The sequence below is a fragment of the Tupaia chinensis genome, unplaced genomic scaffold (assembly GCF_000334495.1).
Source record: "Tupaia chinensis unplaced genomic scaffold, TupChi_1.0 Scaffold000602_1, whole genome shotgun sequence".
Classification (NCBI taxonomy): Eukaryota; Metazoa; Chordata; class Mammalia; order Scandentia; family Tupaiidae; genus Tupaia; species Tupaia belangeri.
In genome coordinates, this window is record NW_006160120.1 from 1,231,907 (window position 1) to 1,247,387 (window position 15,481).

The 15,481-nt window shown below is 46.3% G+C and overlaps 1 protein-coding gene across 1 annotated transcript in view; it reads left to right on the plus strand.

The window, feature by feature from the left end:
• Nucleotides 1-15,481, plus strand: part of EYA2 (EYA transcriptional coactivator and phosphatase 2) — a 160,993-nt gene that overhangs the window by 65,836 nt on the left and 79,676 nt on the right. The window contains exons 6-7 of the mRNA XM_006158553.3: nt 217-394; nt 11,158-11,300. Of these exons, the coding sequence (XP_006158615.1) occupies nt 217-394; nt 11,158-11,300 (321 nt within the window). The remainder of the gene's footprint in view (nt 1-216; nt 395-11,157; nt 11,301-15,481) is intronic.

The window sequence follows — 15,481 nt, forward strand, 5'->3', positions numbered from 1 at the left end:
ACACCCCTCCGGGGGTCTCCTTGGCCTTCCAGATACCCTACTCTGCCTGCGTGTGAATCCTGGTCTCAGGGTCTGCTCTGGGAAAACCTCCATGAAGACAGTTCCTGCCCCCAGGGAGTTTTTGTCCTAACAGGGACACGAGAGTGACTGGGATGGCTGAGGGCCCTCCCCAGCCTTGCCCACTCACGCCCTTGGGGTGTCTTTGTCTCTTCTCAGGACTACCCTTCCTACCCCGGCTTCCCGCAGAGCCAGTACCCCCAGTATTACAGCCCGTCTTACAGCCCCCCGTACGTCCCGGCCAGCACCATCTGCCCGTCGCCCCTCTCCACGTCCACCTACGTCCTCCAGGAGGCGTCTCACAGCGTCCCCAACCCGAGCTCCGAGTCACTTGCTGGTACGTACAGTCACTGCCCGCCCTGGTGTTCTTTACGGCTGTGGTCTGAGCCCCGGGGGCCCAGATGTAGGTCCCAGTTGTCATGAACTGGTTACCCAAAGGTTCAGTGCACCCCTCACACACGTCTGGTTGGTCTCTGTGTGTATGCGTGCCTAACTGCATCCATGTTTAAAAGTCGGACGTTTTATCTGAAAGTTCTAATTTGGGGCTTCTCTTACAAGGAGAACTAGCTATTCCAGCACACTCTCAAGGAACAAGGATTGGCTGAAATGAAGTAGATTTGCCCCATTTAGAAATGACACAACTGATTCTACATCTGGCTAGCTGAGCTCCAGTTCGTTACCTGCCTGGCCCATGTTGGCTTCAGAGTTTGTAAGCCCTGGTCCAAAAGAGAAAAAAGCACCAATTTTCTTGCCCATCCGTGATGTGCCAAGCACGTAGCTGGTGGCCTCGCACCGCTTCTTGATGTGCTTATTCGAGAAATATTTATGAAGCACCTGCTGTTGTCCAGACACTCCTTACTTTGGGAAGTAAAGGCTTGATCTTTGCAGACAGCAATCACATCATCACACAAATACAAAAGGATGCACTGTGATAGGGAGAGTTATAATACCAACAAAAATAGTCTGTCTTCCCTCTCCCATTTTCCAGATAAGAATAATGAAGATCAGAGTGATAAGTAACTTGTTAGTAATTCGGTGAAGCTGAGATTTGAACCCAAGTCTCTTAGACTCCCTAAGAAGTCTGCTACTCTCTGGCTCCACACAGCTGAGGAGAGGTTTCCTAACACCCATCGAGAACAGATCCGTGCAGGCCTGGGAGTACTGGTTCTCCCTGGAGGAAGGTTCGAGTATAGTGACTCAGAGTTCTCAGGAATCATAGAATTCTTCATTTCTAATGGCTCGACTGGTTTTAGAAAGTCCTTAAAATAGTCAGGACTTTTTGACTTCAAAAGGCAGAGAATGCAATTCACACTGGTTTAAGCCTAAGAAGGAGTTTTTAGGCACACGTAACTGAGATGGACGGGGTTCAAGGCCGATGGTGTTGGCACTCCGTCTTTCTCTTCCTCGGGTCCTGCATTCTCCTGGTTCCTTTCATTATTAAGCAGGCCCTTCCCCTAGGTGGCAAAGATGGCCACTGACTACTCAGGATTTCGCTCTTTCCTGCTAATCTGCCCAGCAAAGAGAGTCCCTCCTTCCTAACAGTTCCTGCAGAGGGCCCAGGTAAAGCTCCCATTGGCCCAGCTTAGGTCACATGCCCATCCCTGACCAATCCCTGTAGCCATTGCAGGGGGGGGGGGGGGGGGGGGTGCAGGGGGGGGGGGGGAAGGCAGCAGAGCACATCTCCATTCTTATTGGAGGTCACTGGGTTCGCTGAGATTCCACCTGGGGGGTGGGTGTCTACCAGGGCTTCATAGCCCTGGCTCTGGCTTGAGTGTGGTCAGCCCCACCAAGACGACATGAGCAAAGATGAAGGGGAGAGGACTAAAACCCACAGAAGGCAGAAGGGACACCGATTGAGCAAGAACGACAGCGGTCCACCACCTCGACATGGACCCACCTGCATCGTGAGCAGCGTGTGGCAGAGCCATGTCCTGGCCTCCTGGTGATCATAGAACTTGGCGTGTCCGTCCCCAGGCAGCCACAGATTCCTCCATTCTTCCCCCAAATCTGCTATGTGCGTGTCTTCCCTCCTAGGAGGTGGTTTGAACTTGCCAACATTAAATAACCTGGCAGCAATAAACTAGAAGGCCCAGATGTAGATTTCACTGTGTTTTGTACTTTTGCCTTTTCTTCTGAAATCTACTGATGTTTGAGGATTTTGTGGAGCGAGGCTATCATGACAGTGCATAGAAACTCACAGATAAATGGGAATTGGTCGATGGTTAGAAAAGGAAACAAAAAAAAAAGGAAGAGGTACCTCTTTTATTCGTGGGGTTCTCGAATTTTAGCCTTATCCTTTTCATCACTGGAGTGAGCTGGTGAGCCTTGGTTTGATGACAAATGGAGACAAATGGCCAAGCATTTTAAAGTCAAAGTTTAAGGAAATTTGGGGCTTGAACATTGATTTTGAGACCGTGCCCTCATCCCAGAGTATTTAAGGAATGTGTTAGTACCTACTTAACAACCTCCAAATCGTTTTCTTTGAAGGCTATGAAATTTAACAATCTTTCTTTTGTCACAGTCTCGCATTATCGCTGGCTATCTGCTTTTCAGAATGTGGACCCTTTAAACTGGTTTTGGCAAAGGAGAAAACAGATGAGAAATGAGGGTGGCGAGGAAACACAGGCAGGAAGTCTCCAAGTAGCTGCCATTATCACTCTAGTTCGTTGGGGGACTGGGCTCCACGGATGCGCTTTTCCCAAGAGTCAGGATTACGTGGGAAGGCTTTGTTCCCCATCAGGAGGGAACATAAAGACTCATGGTATCTCTTTGAAATATTTTATTGTTTCCCCCTGTTTTTCATTTATCCCTTGGTCTAAAGTTCAACAATAAGTGGTCGAGATGGTTTTTACTGTGTCTAACAAGCTCACATAAAACCTAATGACATAAATAATTGTCTGCTCTAAACGAGGCCTCGTCTCTCTTCCCCAGTGTCCCTTAAAAGGGAAGGACATGTTAGCATATATATATGTGTGTACATGCACACATGCACGCACCACATGTACGCACACATGCACGCATGCACAGGCACACACACACACACACATTCACGCACTCTTCCAAAATGTCTCGTAAAAACTCCACTTTTGAACAGAAAAAAAAAGAAAAAAAAAAAACTTCCACTTCTGAAATTGTCCAGGAAATCCTTGAGTGGCTGGTTTCAAACTCTAGAGGTTCAGAACATTTGTATGTTGCAAACAGATCTTGCTCACTCTCGGCACCGTCTGGGTATGGTATTTTGCTGCTCCCTGTTCCTGCCGCAGCACACTCTGCATTGACACGCGTTAACGGTTATGTGAAGCGTCAGCAATTTGCAGATGGTTCCTTGGCAATTTGCTGATATGGAGGGCAAAACCTGAACATCTGATGTTACTCAACAGAAAAAACTAATCAGTATTGGTTGCTGAAGGCTTTTTGTTTTTAAATTTCCAAGTATGATACAAATTATCTGAAAAGAAATTGGAAGAATTTTTTTAAAACCTCTCAAGAAGATTATCTCCCCCAGCCACTAGAATGTTTCATTTTAATCTCTCAAGAAGAGACTTAGAAGGCTCTTCCATGCCATTTGGCAACATGTAACAAAATCGGAAAAGCATGTCTCTTTTAACTCCACTATCTTACTTCTAACAATTTATCCTAAAGATTAACTTGCACATAGATACAAAGACAAGTGGAAAGAATATCTATTGCAGCCATTCCATAGCAAAAGATTTAAAAACCACCGGGATAGCCGTGGACAGGAAACAAGTTAAACAAATGACGATGCATTTTAAAGTATAGCTTTTCTGAATATAAAGACCCAGTTGTTCCAGCGTCTCTTGTTGAAAAGACAACTCTCTCTTCATTGAATTGCCTTCGAACCTTTGTCAAAAATCAGTTGTCCAGGAACCAACAAATGGCATAATGATTACATCCCTGGACTCCCACATAGTCGACCAAGGTTTGAGTCCCAAACCCGGTGGCTTAAAACTCAGGCCAGCCGCATGTGTGTGCATGCCCAAAATCCCAAGAGGAGAATAAAGGAGAAGGGATTGTGGCATGGCCATTGTCCCTGGGGAAGGGGAGATGATTTCTTGCTTTCTGTCTCTGTGTGTGTGTGTCTGGCAAGGGCACACACCCTATAGCAAAAAATCTCTCTTAAAAAAAAAAAATCAGGGATTGGCAGGTGTTATGGTAGTTAAGGATACTGGACTCCCACATGGCCAATTGTGGTTTGAGTCCTGGACCTAGCAGCTTGCTTTCTCACTTCCCCTCTTTCTCTCTCACTCTGTCCCTCTCTGGTCAAAATAAAAATAAATAAATGAATAAATAAATAAATAAAGTTAAATAAAATCTTTTTTAAAAATCGGTTGTGCATATACACATGGGTTATTCGGCATGCTATATAGCTCTTAAAACTCAAGGTAAGCTCAGCTGGGAGGGTGCCATTGGTAGTGGCTGGAAGCCACATGGCTCACCGTGAGTTTGGATCCCAGCCCCATCAGCCTGAAAGACTGTGCACATCCAGGAGCCCGATGACCTGGAAAACTGGAGGAAGGAGGTCGTGGTTGATGAGGCCCTGTCTAAGGCGCTTCTCTCTCTCATGCTCATCATGAATAAAAATAAATAAGTAGAACTTAGAGGCAGACTGAAAGAAGGAGAAAAAAGAAAATATAAATTGCCAATAAGAAGAAAGAGATGACATCGTGTGTGTCTTCTAAGGACTATAATGCAATCTGTGAAAATCATGCCAATAAATTCAACAACTTAGATGAAATGGACAAATTTTTTGCAGGACAAAAACTGTCAAATTCACTCAAAGAGAAATAGGGTAACTTAAATAAGCTTGTATTTATTAAATAAAATGATCGTTTTTTCATTGAAGATCTTCCCACGAAGAAAATACCAGGCCCAGGCCAGCAAGTGATGTGGAGGTTAAGATGACTGGCTCCAACATGGCCAGCCACATGGTTAAGTCCCAGACCCAGCAGCTTGAAAACCACACTGGGCACCTGTGCGTGCATGCCCAACATCCTGAAAGGAGAGTGAAAGAGAGGGGACTGTGACATGGCCACCCTCCAGAGGAGTGCTTTCTTACTTTCCCTTCTGTCTCTCTCTTTCTCTGTCTCTCTCCAGTGAGCATGTGTGCTTGATAGCAAACTATTGTTAAGAAAAAAATTTTTAAGAAAATACCAGGACCAGATGGTTACACTGATTAAGTCTACCAAAGAAATACCACAAACTTTTTCAGAAAATTGAAGAGAAAAGCATGCTTCCCAACTTATTATTCTATGAAGCTGGCATTACCCTGATACCAAATCCAGACAAAGACATTACAAGAAATCTACAGACTACCCTTGTTCCTAAACATAGGTAAAATGTCTAAACAAGGTGTTAGGAAATCAGGTCCAGCAATATAGTTTCTAAAGATTTATTTGATTTTATTTATTATAATGTTTTTATTTTAATTTGACGAGACAGAAAGAGAGAAGGAAAGTGAGAAAGCAAGTCAAGATCCAAAACTAGAACCATGGTCAGTCGGCTACGTGGGAATCCAGTACCTCGCCCACCACCCCACCTGCTAGCCCCAAGTCCAGCAATATATTTTTAAAAGGATAATACATCACAATCAAATGAGTTTTTTCCCAGGGACACAAGGTTGGTTTAAAAATCTAAAAATAATTGCATCACAGGACTCCCATGTAGTTGACTGCAGTTCGAGTCCCGGACCTGGTGGCTTGAAACTCACACCAGTCACATGTGCATGTGTGCCCCAAATCCCAAGACAAGAAGAAAAGAGAAGGGAAGGGACTGTGGCGTGGCCATCCCCCCCGGAGGGGGGAGTGATTTCTCACTTTCTGTCTCTCTCTGTCTCTCTGGTGACTATACATACTCTATAGCAAAACTCTCTTTTAAAAAAAAAATCTAAAAATTAATCGGTTTATTATAATTTGCCATATTAATACTGGGGGCTAAACATCACCTGATGGGGTGTCTTTCCTTTTTTAAAATAAATTATTTATTTGTTTAATTCTATTTTTTTTTTAATTTGCTATAAGGCACATGTGCCCACCAGAGAGAGACAGAGAGAGCAAGAGGGAAAGTGAGAAAGCAAGCCTCCAGGTTCAAGACTTGAACCATGGTCAGCTACGTGGGAGTCTAGCATCTTAACTACCATGCCATCTGCTGGCCCCCAAGGGTTATCTTTTCAACAGAAGATGCTGGAACAAGTCTCTGCGTTCAGAAAAAAAAAAAAAAAAAAAAAAAAAAAAGCTCTCGGTTCAAAAAAAAAAAAAAAAAAAAAAAAAAGCTGTACTTCAATCGACACAATCTACACAACTCATGACATAAAGGAAATAATGCAAAATGCATGACTAGCTCTAAAACTAAACTTCTATGAGGAAACGGGCGCCAGCCCCATAGTGCAGTGGTTAGCCTATGCACAGAGAGCCAATCCCACGTAGCCGACTGGGGTGCAAGTCCCGGCACAACATCTTGAAAAACACACCAGTGTGTGGGCGTGCATGCCCCCAGATTCCAACAGTATGGAGAAATGGAGACGGGAGTGCAACAAGGCCATGCCCTATTCGGGGGGCTTTCTTCTCTCCTCTCTCAGGCATGCACACACACCCTCTGGCAAGAAAGAGAGAGAAGGGAGAGGGAGAGGAAGAGAGGAAGAGAAAAAGAAAAGAAAGGAAGGAAGGAAAGAAGAAAAGGAAAATGGAAAGAAGGAAGGAAGGAAGAAAGCACAGGAGGAAATCTTTGCGAGTTTGGGTTGGGCAGAGACTTCTCATACATGACAGCAGAAGCAGGAGACAGGATACAGTCTGGGAGAAACTGATTACAAAAAAGAATTGGGTAAGGTCAGCCATGTGGCATGGTGATTAAGACGGCTGGATCCCTTGGGGCCAGCAGGTGGCGTGGTGGTTAAGGCGCTGGACACTCCCACATGGCCGACCAGGGTTCAAGTCCTGAATCTGGTGGCTTGCTTTCTCACTTCCTCTCTCTCTCATTCTCACCCTCTGTCTCTGCTCAAACTAAAAAAAAATAAATGAATGAATAAGTAAAATAAAAAATTATAAAAAAGAAAAAAAAGACGGCTGGATCCCACAAGGCGGACTGTGCCGTTCAAGTCCCAAACGTGGCAGCTTGAAAACCACGCCAGGGAAAAACAAACAACAAACAGCACTTCAGGGGCATGTAGGTGTGTGCCCCAAACCCTGAGAGAGGGAACTGTGGTGCGGTAGCCCCTTCGGGTGGTGCTCTCTCATCACAATCAAATGAGTTTTTTCCCAGGGACACAAGGTTGGTTTAAAAATCTAAAAATAATTGCATCACAGGACTCCCATGTAGTTGACTGCAGTTCGAGTCCCGGACCTGGTGGCTTGAAACTCACACCAGTCACATGTGCATGTGTGCCCCAAATCCCAAGACAAGAAGAAAAGAGAAGGGAAGGGACTGTGGCGTGGCCATCCCCCCCGGAGGGGGGAGTGATTTCTCACTTTCTGTCTCTCTCTGTCTCTCTGGTGACTATACATACTCTATAGCAAAACTCTCTTTTAAAAAAAAAATCTAAAAATTAATCGGTTTATTATAATTTGCCATATTAATACTGGGGGCTAAACATCACCTGATGGGGTGTCTTTCCTTTTTTAAAATAAATTATTTATTTGTTTAATTCTATTTTTTTTTTAATTTGCTATAAGGCACATGTGCCCACCAGAGAGAGACAGAGAGAGCAAGAGGGAAAGTGAGAAAGCAAGCCTCCAGGTTCAAGACTTGAACCATGGTCAGCTACGTGGGAGTCTAGCATCTTAACTACCATGCCATCTGCTGGCCCCCAAGGGTTATCTTTTCAACAGAAGATGCTGGAACAAGTCAAAAAAAAAAAAGCTGTACTTCAATCGACACAATCTACACAACTCATGACATAAAGGAAATAATGCAAAATGCATGACTAGCTCTAAAACTAAACTTCTATGAGGAAACGGGCGCCAGCCCCATAGTGCAGTGGTTAGCCTATGCACAGAGAGCCAATCCCACGTAGCCGACTGGGGTGCAAGTCCCGGCACAACATCTTGAAAAACACACCAGTGTGTGGGCGTGCATGCCCCCAGATTCCAACAGTATGGAGAAATGGAGACGGGAGTGCAACAAGGCCATGCCCTATTCGGGGGGCTTTCTTCTCTCCTCTCTCAGGCATGCACACACACCCTCTGGCAAGAAAGAGAGAGAAGGGAGAGGGAGAGGAAGAGAGGAAGAGAAAAAGAAAAGAAAGGAAGGAAGGAAAGAAGAAAAGGAAAATGGAAAGAAGGAAGGAAGGAAGAAAGCACAGGAGGAAATCTTTGCGAGTTTGGGTTGGGCAGAGACTTCTCATACATGACAGCAGAAGCAGGAGACAGGATACAGTCTGGGAGAAACTGATTACAAAAAAGAATTGGGTAAGGTCAGCCATGTGGCATGGTGATTAAGACGGCTGGATCCCTTGGGGCCAGCAGGTGGCGTGGTGGTTAAGGCGCTGGACACTCCCACATGGCCGACCAGGGTTCAAGTCCTGAATCTGGTGGCTTGCTTTCTCACTTCCTCTCTCTCTCATTCTCACCCTCTGTCTCTTCTCAAACTAAAAAAAAATAAATGAATGAATAAGTAAAATAAAAAATTATAAAAAAGAAAAAAAAGACGGCTGGATCCCACAAGGCGGACTGTGCCGTTCAAGTCCCAAACGTGGCAGCTTGAAAACCACGCCAGGGAAAAACAAACAACAAACAGCACTTCAGGGGCATGTAGGTGTGTGCCCCAAACCCTGAGAGAGGGAACTGTGGTGCGGTAGCCCCTTCGGGTGGTGCTCTCTCACTTTCCCTCTCGTTCCCTCGCCCTCTCTGTCTCTCTCCAGTAAGCGCATGTACCCTGCAGCAAATGAAAAAAAAAAAAGAAAAAAGAGAGTTGAGCTAAAGATTTGAACAGCTACTTCACCAAAAAATAAGGATGGCCAAAAAAAAAAAGCATATGATTAAGATAACAAACACCATTAGTCCCTAGAAAGATGCAAACTGGGACCAGCAGATGGCATAATGGTTACAATGCAGGACTCCCACGTAGTCAACCACAGTTCGAGTACTGGACCTGGTGGCTTAAAACTCATGCCAGGCATGTGTGTGTGCATGCCCCAAATCCTAAGAGGACAATGGAAGAGAAGGGATTGTGGCATGGCCAACCCTCCTGAGGGGCGATTTCTCACTTCCTGTCTCTCTGTCTCTCTGGTGAGCACATGCACCCTTTAGCAACAATCTCTCAAAAGAAAAAAAAAAAAAGATGCCAACTAAATTCGAACACTCAGATTCCACCACACATGCACTAGAATGGCTTTATTCATGAAGACTGGCGTTGACCCTCTTTTTAGTATTCGCCTGGGTTTTCATGGGAGCAGTGAATGTTTTCTAAGCCCAAATAACCTTATCGCACCAAATGAGTCAGAATAGACCTATGTACATTGCTCTTCAGCATCTGTGACTTTAGAAGAAATTCTTTCTCTGGAAGAAAGTCTGCTCCCTCATTGTCTGGGAACCTCTGATGCTGTCTCCTGAAAATGCGAGGGAGTTGGAGAACACCCAGCCATCCTGACAACTCAAAATCACATCTTTTCTTAAGGTCCATAGTCTGCTAAGAAGTTTTATAAATATTAAATAAACAAAGTTCAGTCCTTTGGGTTTTTGGGGGAAATAGTCCTTCCAGGGTAGGGAAAAAAATCAGTCCACTGCCAAGGATTTTTAGACAAAGGCGTTTCCCTCTGGTGATCCAAGAACTGGTGATTCTGGAAGGAGAGACGGAGTCGCAGGAGGCATGTGGGCGCTGACACCGCAGCTGAGAAGTGAGAACGTGGGTTGGGAGGCCCTCAAAGGTTCCACACTGGCTTCTAATTCTGCCATTCTCTAGTGACAAAGTCAGGCTCACATTTGCCACTACTTTGTAGGGTACAACAGGTAAGTGATGTCACCTCACTGAGCTCGAGCCCCCTCATTGGATGACAGTGATAAAGTGTCCTAAACAACCATGCATTGGAAACTTCTATGCTCCAATGACACCGTGGCTTCAAAGCCAGTTTGGGGCCTGAGTCTGGAGTCCTGCTTCACTTGTTTGGGGCCACCAGGGCCACACCCAGGAACACCCCAATGAGACGCAGTAGGTGCCCACACCCTGCTCTGTCTTCTCACTGATCCACTCAGATCTGTTCATCTAGTCAAGCCAGGACTTGAGTCACCTTCTAATTGCCAGGCCTGTGTTAGATGCTGTCACATAGGCGAAGGGACTTCAAACAGTTTGCGGGAAAATGCAATTAAAGTACAAGTTCATCTCGGTCTGAAAGATGTTGAAATTCATGTGTAGTTTTTTCATAGCACACGTTTTTCACGGACTTTTTGAAGCCCCCTTATTAAATTAGTAACTGCTCAGCGCCCCCTGCTCCCCTGTCCTGACTTACTCATTCTCTGTATGCATGTCCCCAGCTGCGATGGGTATTTACTTATTTGTCTAAAGTCTCTTCTCTCGCTAGAATTTAAGAGCCTGGAATGGTGCCTGTTTAACAAATATTGTTGGATGGGTTGAACGTAAGGAATGTTATGAATGGACAGTGTAAGAGACCTCCAACTTTTTAATTTTTGAACTGCCAGAGGGCATGTGTGCTAGCCAGAGAGACACAAGGGGAGAGAGAGGGAGAAAGCACCCCCCGGGGGGCATGATCACATCACAGTCCCTTCTCCTCCATTTCTCCATCATGTTGGAATCTGGGCATGCATGCACAGGCATGCAGCAGGTTTTGTTTTTTGGGCTCTTTTTAACTTAACTTGAGTAATATTTGGGGACATTTATTTTATCAGGTTGTTTTCTCTTTTTTCTCTTTAAGTCACAGGGTCTGGAGCTTGAACCACAGTTGGCCATGTGGAATCTAGCTTCCTCAACCATTAGGCTATGGGGCTGGCCCAGCAGTTTTAATTCTACATGGTCTCTGCCTTCAGGACAGCCTTTGACACCTGCTGCTCTGAGGTGCCTCCGTGCTGGTGGGACAGTCCCCAGGAGGCACCAGACAAGTTTCTGATCTGTCCACCCTGCCCTTTCCCACCCCAGGTGAGTACACCACACACAACGGACCTGCCACGCCGGCCAAAGAGGGAGACACTGACAGGCCGCATCGGGCCTCCGACGGAAAACTCCGAGGCCGGGCCAAGAGGAGCAGCGACCCCTCCCCTGCAGGAGACAATGAGATCGAGGTAACATAAATGCAGCCTCTTTCTAAGGCGCAAGAAGAGGTTGGGGAACAGAGCTCTTCCACCTAGGTGGGAGAATTGTCTTCTGTATTGAGAAAACACAGCAAGAGAGGAAAGAGCCTCTGAAGGAAGAACAGGGTCCATGTGGAAGCACCGTTGACTGACCAGGCTCAGAAAAGGTGACCTTGGAGCAGGCAGGGCAGTGCTTCTCCAACTTCAGAGACAACAGCCTCACCTAGAGAGGGCGCCAGGTCCAGGGCAGGGCCTCACCCCACATTTGTCGCCAGCCCCGTGTGTTGGTGCTGGTGCTCGGTTGGGGACCACGCTCCGACACCCTGGTAAAGAATATAATGGGCAGTGGACCTTCCGGCCCACACAGAGTGGTTCCTAGCCCCAGCCACATAGCAGAATCGGCAGGCATGCTGTTTAAAATGCAGATGCCTTGTCCATCCCAGTGCAACCGAAGGTACTTTGCGATGGGTGGAGAGAGTTTTAAGAGTTCCCCCAGTGGCTTTGATATGGCTTCGATATCTTTCTACCTGGACGCTGCCTCAGCTGAGTTTGTATCCTTTCTATGATTCCCGAGTTTATCAGACAGGGGTTCTCAACCCAGGCTGCAATCAGCTGGGAGCTTTGAGAGGGCTGTATCCTCAGGTCGCACCCCAGATCAGTTAAGTGAGGTTTCCTGGGATTACCAGGCGTCCAAATGTGTAAAGCGTCCCCGGGCAATTGCGGCGGGCAGCCCAGTCTAAAAGCAGTGATCTAGAGCCGTTCAATCTTTAAGACAATAAAGCACCAATGGGGTGGTTGGTCAGGCACTGGCCTTTTCTAGAAGAAAGAAAGAAAACCCAGCATGCATCAGGGAAGGTACCAGTGAGGACAGGGGCCAAACAAACGCCGTCCAAACTGCTGCAAGCGGCACAATTATCAAGAGCGGAAATGGGCAGATTCTCTCGGTGCCTCATTGCAGGTAGCAGTCTAGGTTGGACGGCGTGGGGGTGGGCTATGGAAGCACTGGCAGAGCCTGGATCAGAGCCAGGCAGGTCACGTGCTTCATCATCGTCATGTCCCTGTCATGACCCTGCACATGTTACACAGTGGCTCCAACCCTCAGCCGAAACTCAGATAGGCTAAGAAATGCCATCTTCAGCCTTCCCTTAAGATCAGTGTCATTTTCTTTGTGTCTCCACGCCACCAGCGTGGTAGGAAATGCCATCTCAAAACTGGAGGCCCTTCCCTCCTGGAATGTTATGAGAGTCCAGGAATTTAAGTGACCTCACAGAACAGAAGAGCCTCGTGGGCCAGCCTCATGGCTTCATGGTGAAGGGAGCGAGATCCCACGTGGCCAGCTGCGTGGTTCAGCTCTCAGCCCTGGTGGCTTGGAAAACACATGAGGCACCCATTGGTATTTGCCCAAAACCACAAAAGGGAGGAGAAATGGAGACGAGATTACTGCGTGACCACATCCCAATTGTGGATGCTTTCTCCCACCCACCACTCCCTCTCCATCTTTCCCTGTCTCTGTATCTCTCTCTGGCAAGCTCACACATTCCAGAAACACACCCAGAAGAGCCTTTAATGTCCAATGTGCTTTGTTGGCTGCTGCTTTCCTCATCAAAGCCTGAGGTGATCAGTGAAAGTCCAGCCTCCCTCGAGGGTTCCACACCATACTTTAGGCGTGGAAATCTTCACTGAGCCCGAGAACCTTGGCATATTCATTACAGTCCTTTGAATGCAAGCAACAGAAATCCATCTTCTTATTTAAGCAAAAAGGAACTTGCTGGGAGGGAAGGACACAGAGAGGAAGCCATAAATCCAAGCTTAGAAAGAAAGTCACAAAGGCAGGACTGAGGAATCCAGGGCCCTTCAAGGTGCCAGCTTCCACTGGAGAGCCAACTTTTTAGCTCCTAGAGCCACCTCCCTCAATGTCAAATTCCAAAGAGACAGCCCGCTGGCTTGACTTGGGTCTTACGCCTAACCCTTGATTGACAGTCCCACCTACACAGCACACAAAGGGGAAATGCTCTTATCAGAAGACCTGGGAATGGATGCTAGGGGTCCTAGGCAACAAATGCCCCCTACCAGGGCACTCAGTACATAGCCACTATTCACTAGAGCAGCTGTAGCAGTTGTTTATGGCTGGCATCTGCTCCGATCATGCTAGAAGGTGTTAAACATCTGAACATCCCCCTCGCCCTCTATACTCTCTGTGGTTGACCTCCTGAGGTATACCAGCAGCCTTGATCCGCCCGAAGGACCAGCCACCAAGCAAATGTTCCCATTGCTCAACCGACCATTTTCAGTCCAGGGATTCTGTTTGTACATTTCCTCTCATTCTTAAAGTCTCCATCCTGCCCAAATCAAGTAGTCTTTGCACAGTCCCTGCAGCGGGTTCAGGCCTTTGTAAAAGGCTAGAAGAAAATGAACTGGCTTGAGGTTGTACTTTCTGTCCGCCTTCCCATATTTCTGAAGATTTTCTACCAAAATGAACTCACAACGCTATAGGATACACAGAGAGCCACACACTCTCCCCCCAGTCAAAAAACATCATTCAGTCGCCTAATGTGGTTACTGCTCTTGGTTGGAGATGGTGGGGGTGGAGAGCTATTTTTCCATTAAACTGCAAAGGGGGCAGGAGGGTTGTGGCATGGAAGTTGGGGATTATAGGGTGATATTATTCTGGAAACATCTGCTTCTCAGTTCCAGAGTCTGGACCACTGGGCAGGAACCATTGAAAAGGTGTGAGCTGTGTTTCACTTCTGTGCTTAATGTCAGCATAGAGGCTTTGCATAGGTCGCACCTCTTAAGTCTTTGGCAGCTTTTTCTAATGACTGAAGCCCACAAGAGAGAAATGATGTGGAAGTGAAAGGAGGAAAATTCTGAGCACGTATTAGTTAAAATCCTTCGGCTACAGGTGCCAGAAACCAACTTGAGCTAGCTTAAGTGAAAAAGCAGAGTTTATTTTAAGGATACAGGGACTTCCTTAGAACCCAGGGGCAGAGGTGGAGTGGAGTATCAGCAAGATGCTGGAAGCGATTGGGAAGATGGGGAGAGGAATGCATTTACGCCTTCTCTCCTCACATGCTCAGCCAAGGTTCTAGAGTCCCCAAACAGTAATGGCTGCACTGTCCCATGCACTGGTGACCCAGCAGGGCTCTCTCCTGGGCCTCCTTCACTCTGCTTCCAACTGAAACCAAACCCAGGTAAAGTGCTTGACTCCCTTCCTATTTTTCTCCCTCTGCTTTTCTCTCTGCAGACTGGCCTTCCCTGTCCTTCAGATCATGTGCCCAAACTGAATCCCTTCAACAGTTACCCAGAGACAATGACCTTCTCTTTTCTTTTTTTAAAATTTATTATTGTCATTATTATGATTTTATATGTAATTATTGAATATCACTGCATCATACAAAATGAGTTTTCCCAGCATGACTACACTATATATTAGTCCAGTCAAAGTTGGTGTCATACACATTATCAACAGCAGAGACAATGACTTTCTTTCTGGGTCCCAATTCTAAGTTCCCAAGAAAAGATTTCTCACCCACTCAGGGTTCAAGGCCCACCCCAACCCAAACCATGGTGGTCTAGGGAATAGAGTCACGCCCAGACAGGCTACCAGGAGCTTACCCACTAGGAATCCACGGTAAATAGAGTGGGGGTAGTGTGGGGGACAGTGGGGACAGAGGCTGACTTTCTTTTTCAGAGGAGATGTAATGGATCAATGGATGGAAGCCTGTACTAACTTGAAAAATAGTCACTGATTTTTTAAAAAATTTTATTACCAAAAATTCTAAGTTTAACTACTGCTACTCAGTTCATTCAAACAAATTGAGACTCTGCATATTTGAACCACAGAATGCCTCCTCAAACATTGGTTTTTCAAACATTTTTACCATTATTCGTAGTAAGAAATATACTTGGGGCCAGCAGGTGGCATAGTGGTTAAGGCGCTGGATTCCCTCATGGTCAACTGCGGTTTGAGTCCCGGACCTGGCAGCTTGATAATTATACATGGCATGTGTGCTTGAATGGCCAGGGGCCTCAGCAAAGAATGGAGGAGAGGGGATGGCGGCATGGCCCTGGGGAGTAAGTTCTCGTTTCTCTCTCACTTCTCTGTCTGACTCTCTCTGCTAAACACATGTGCCCTATGGCAAAAACCTTTTAAATATATATATATATATATA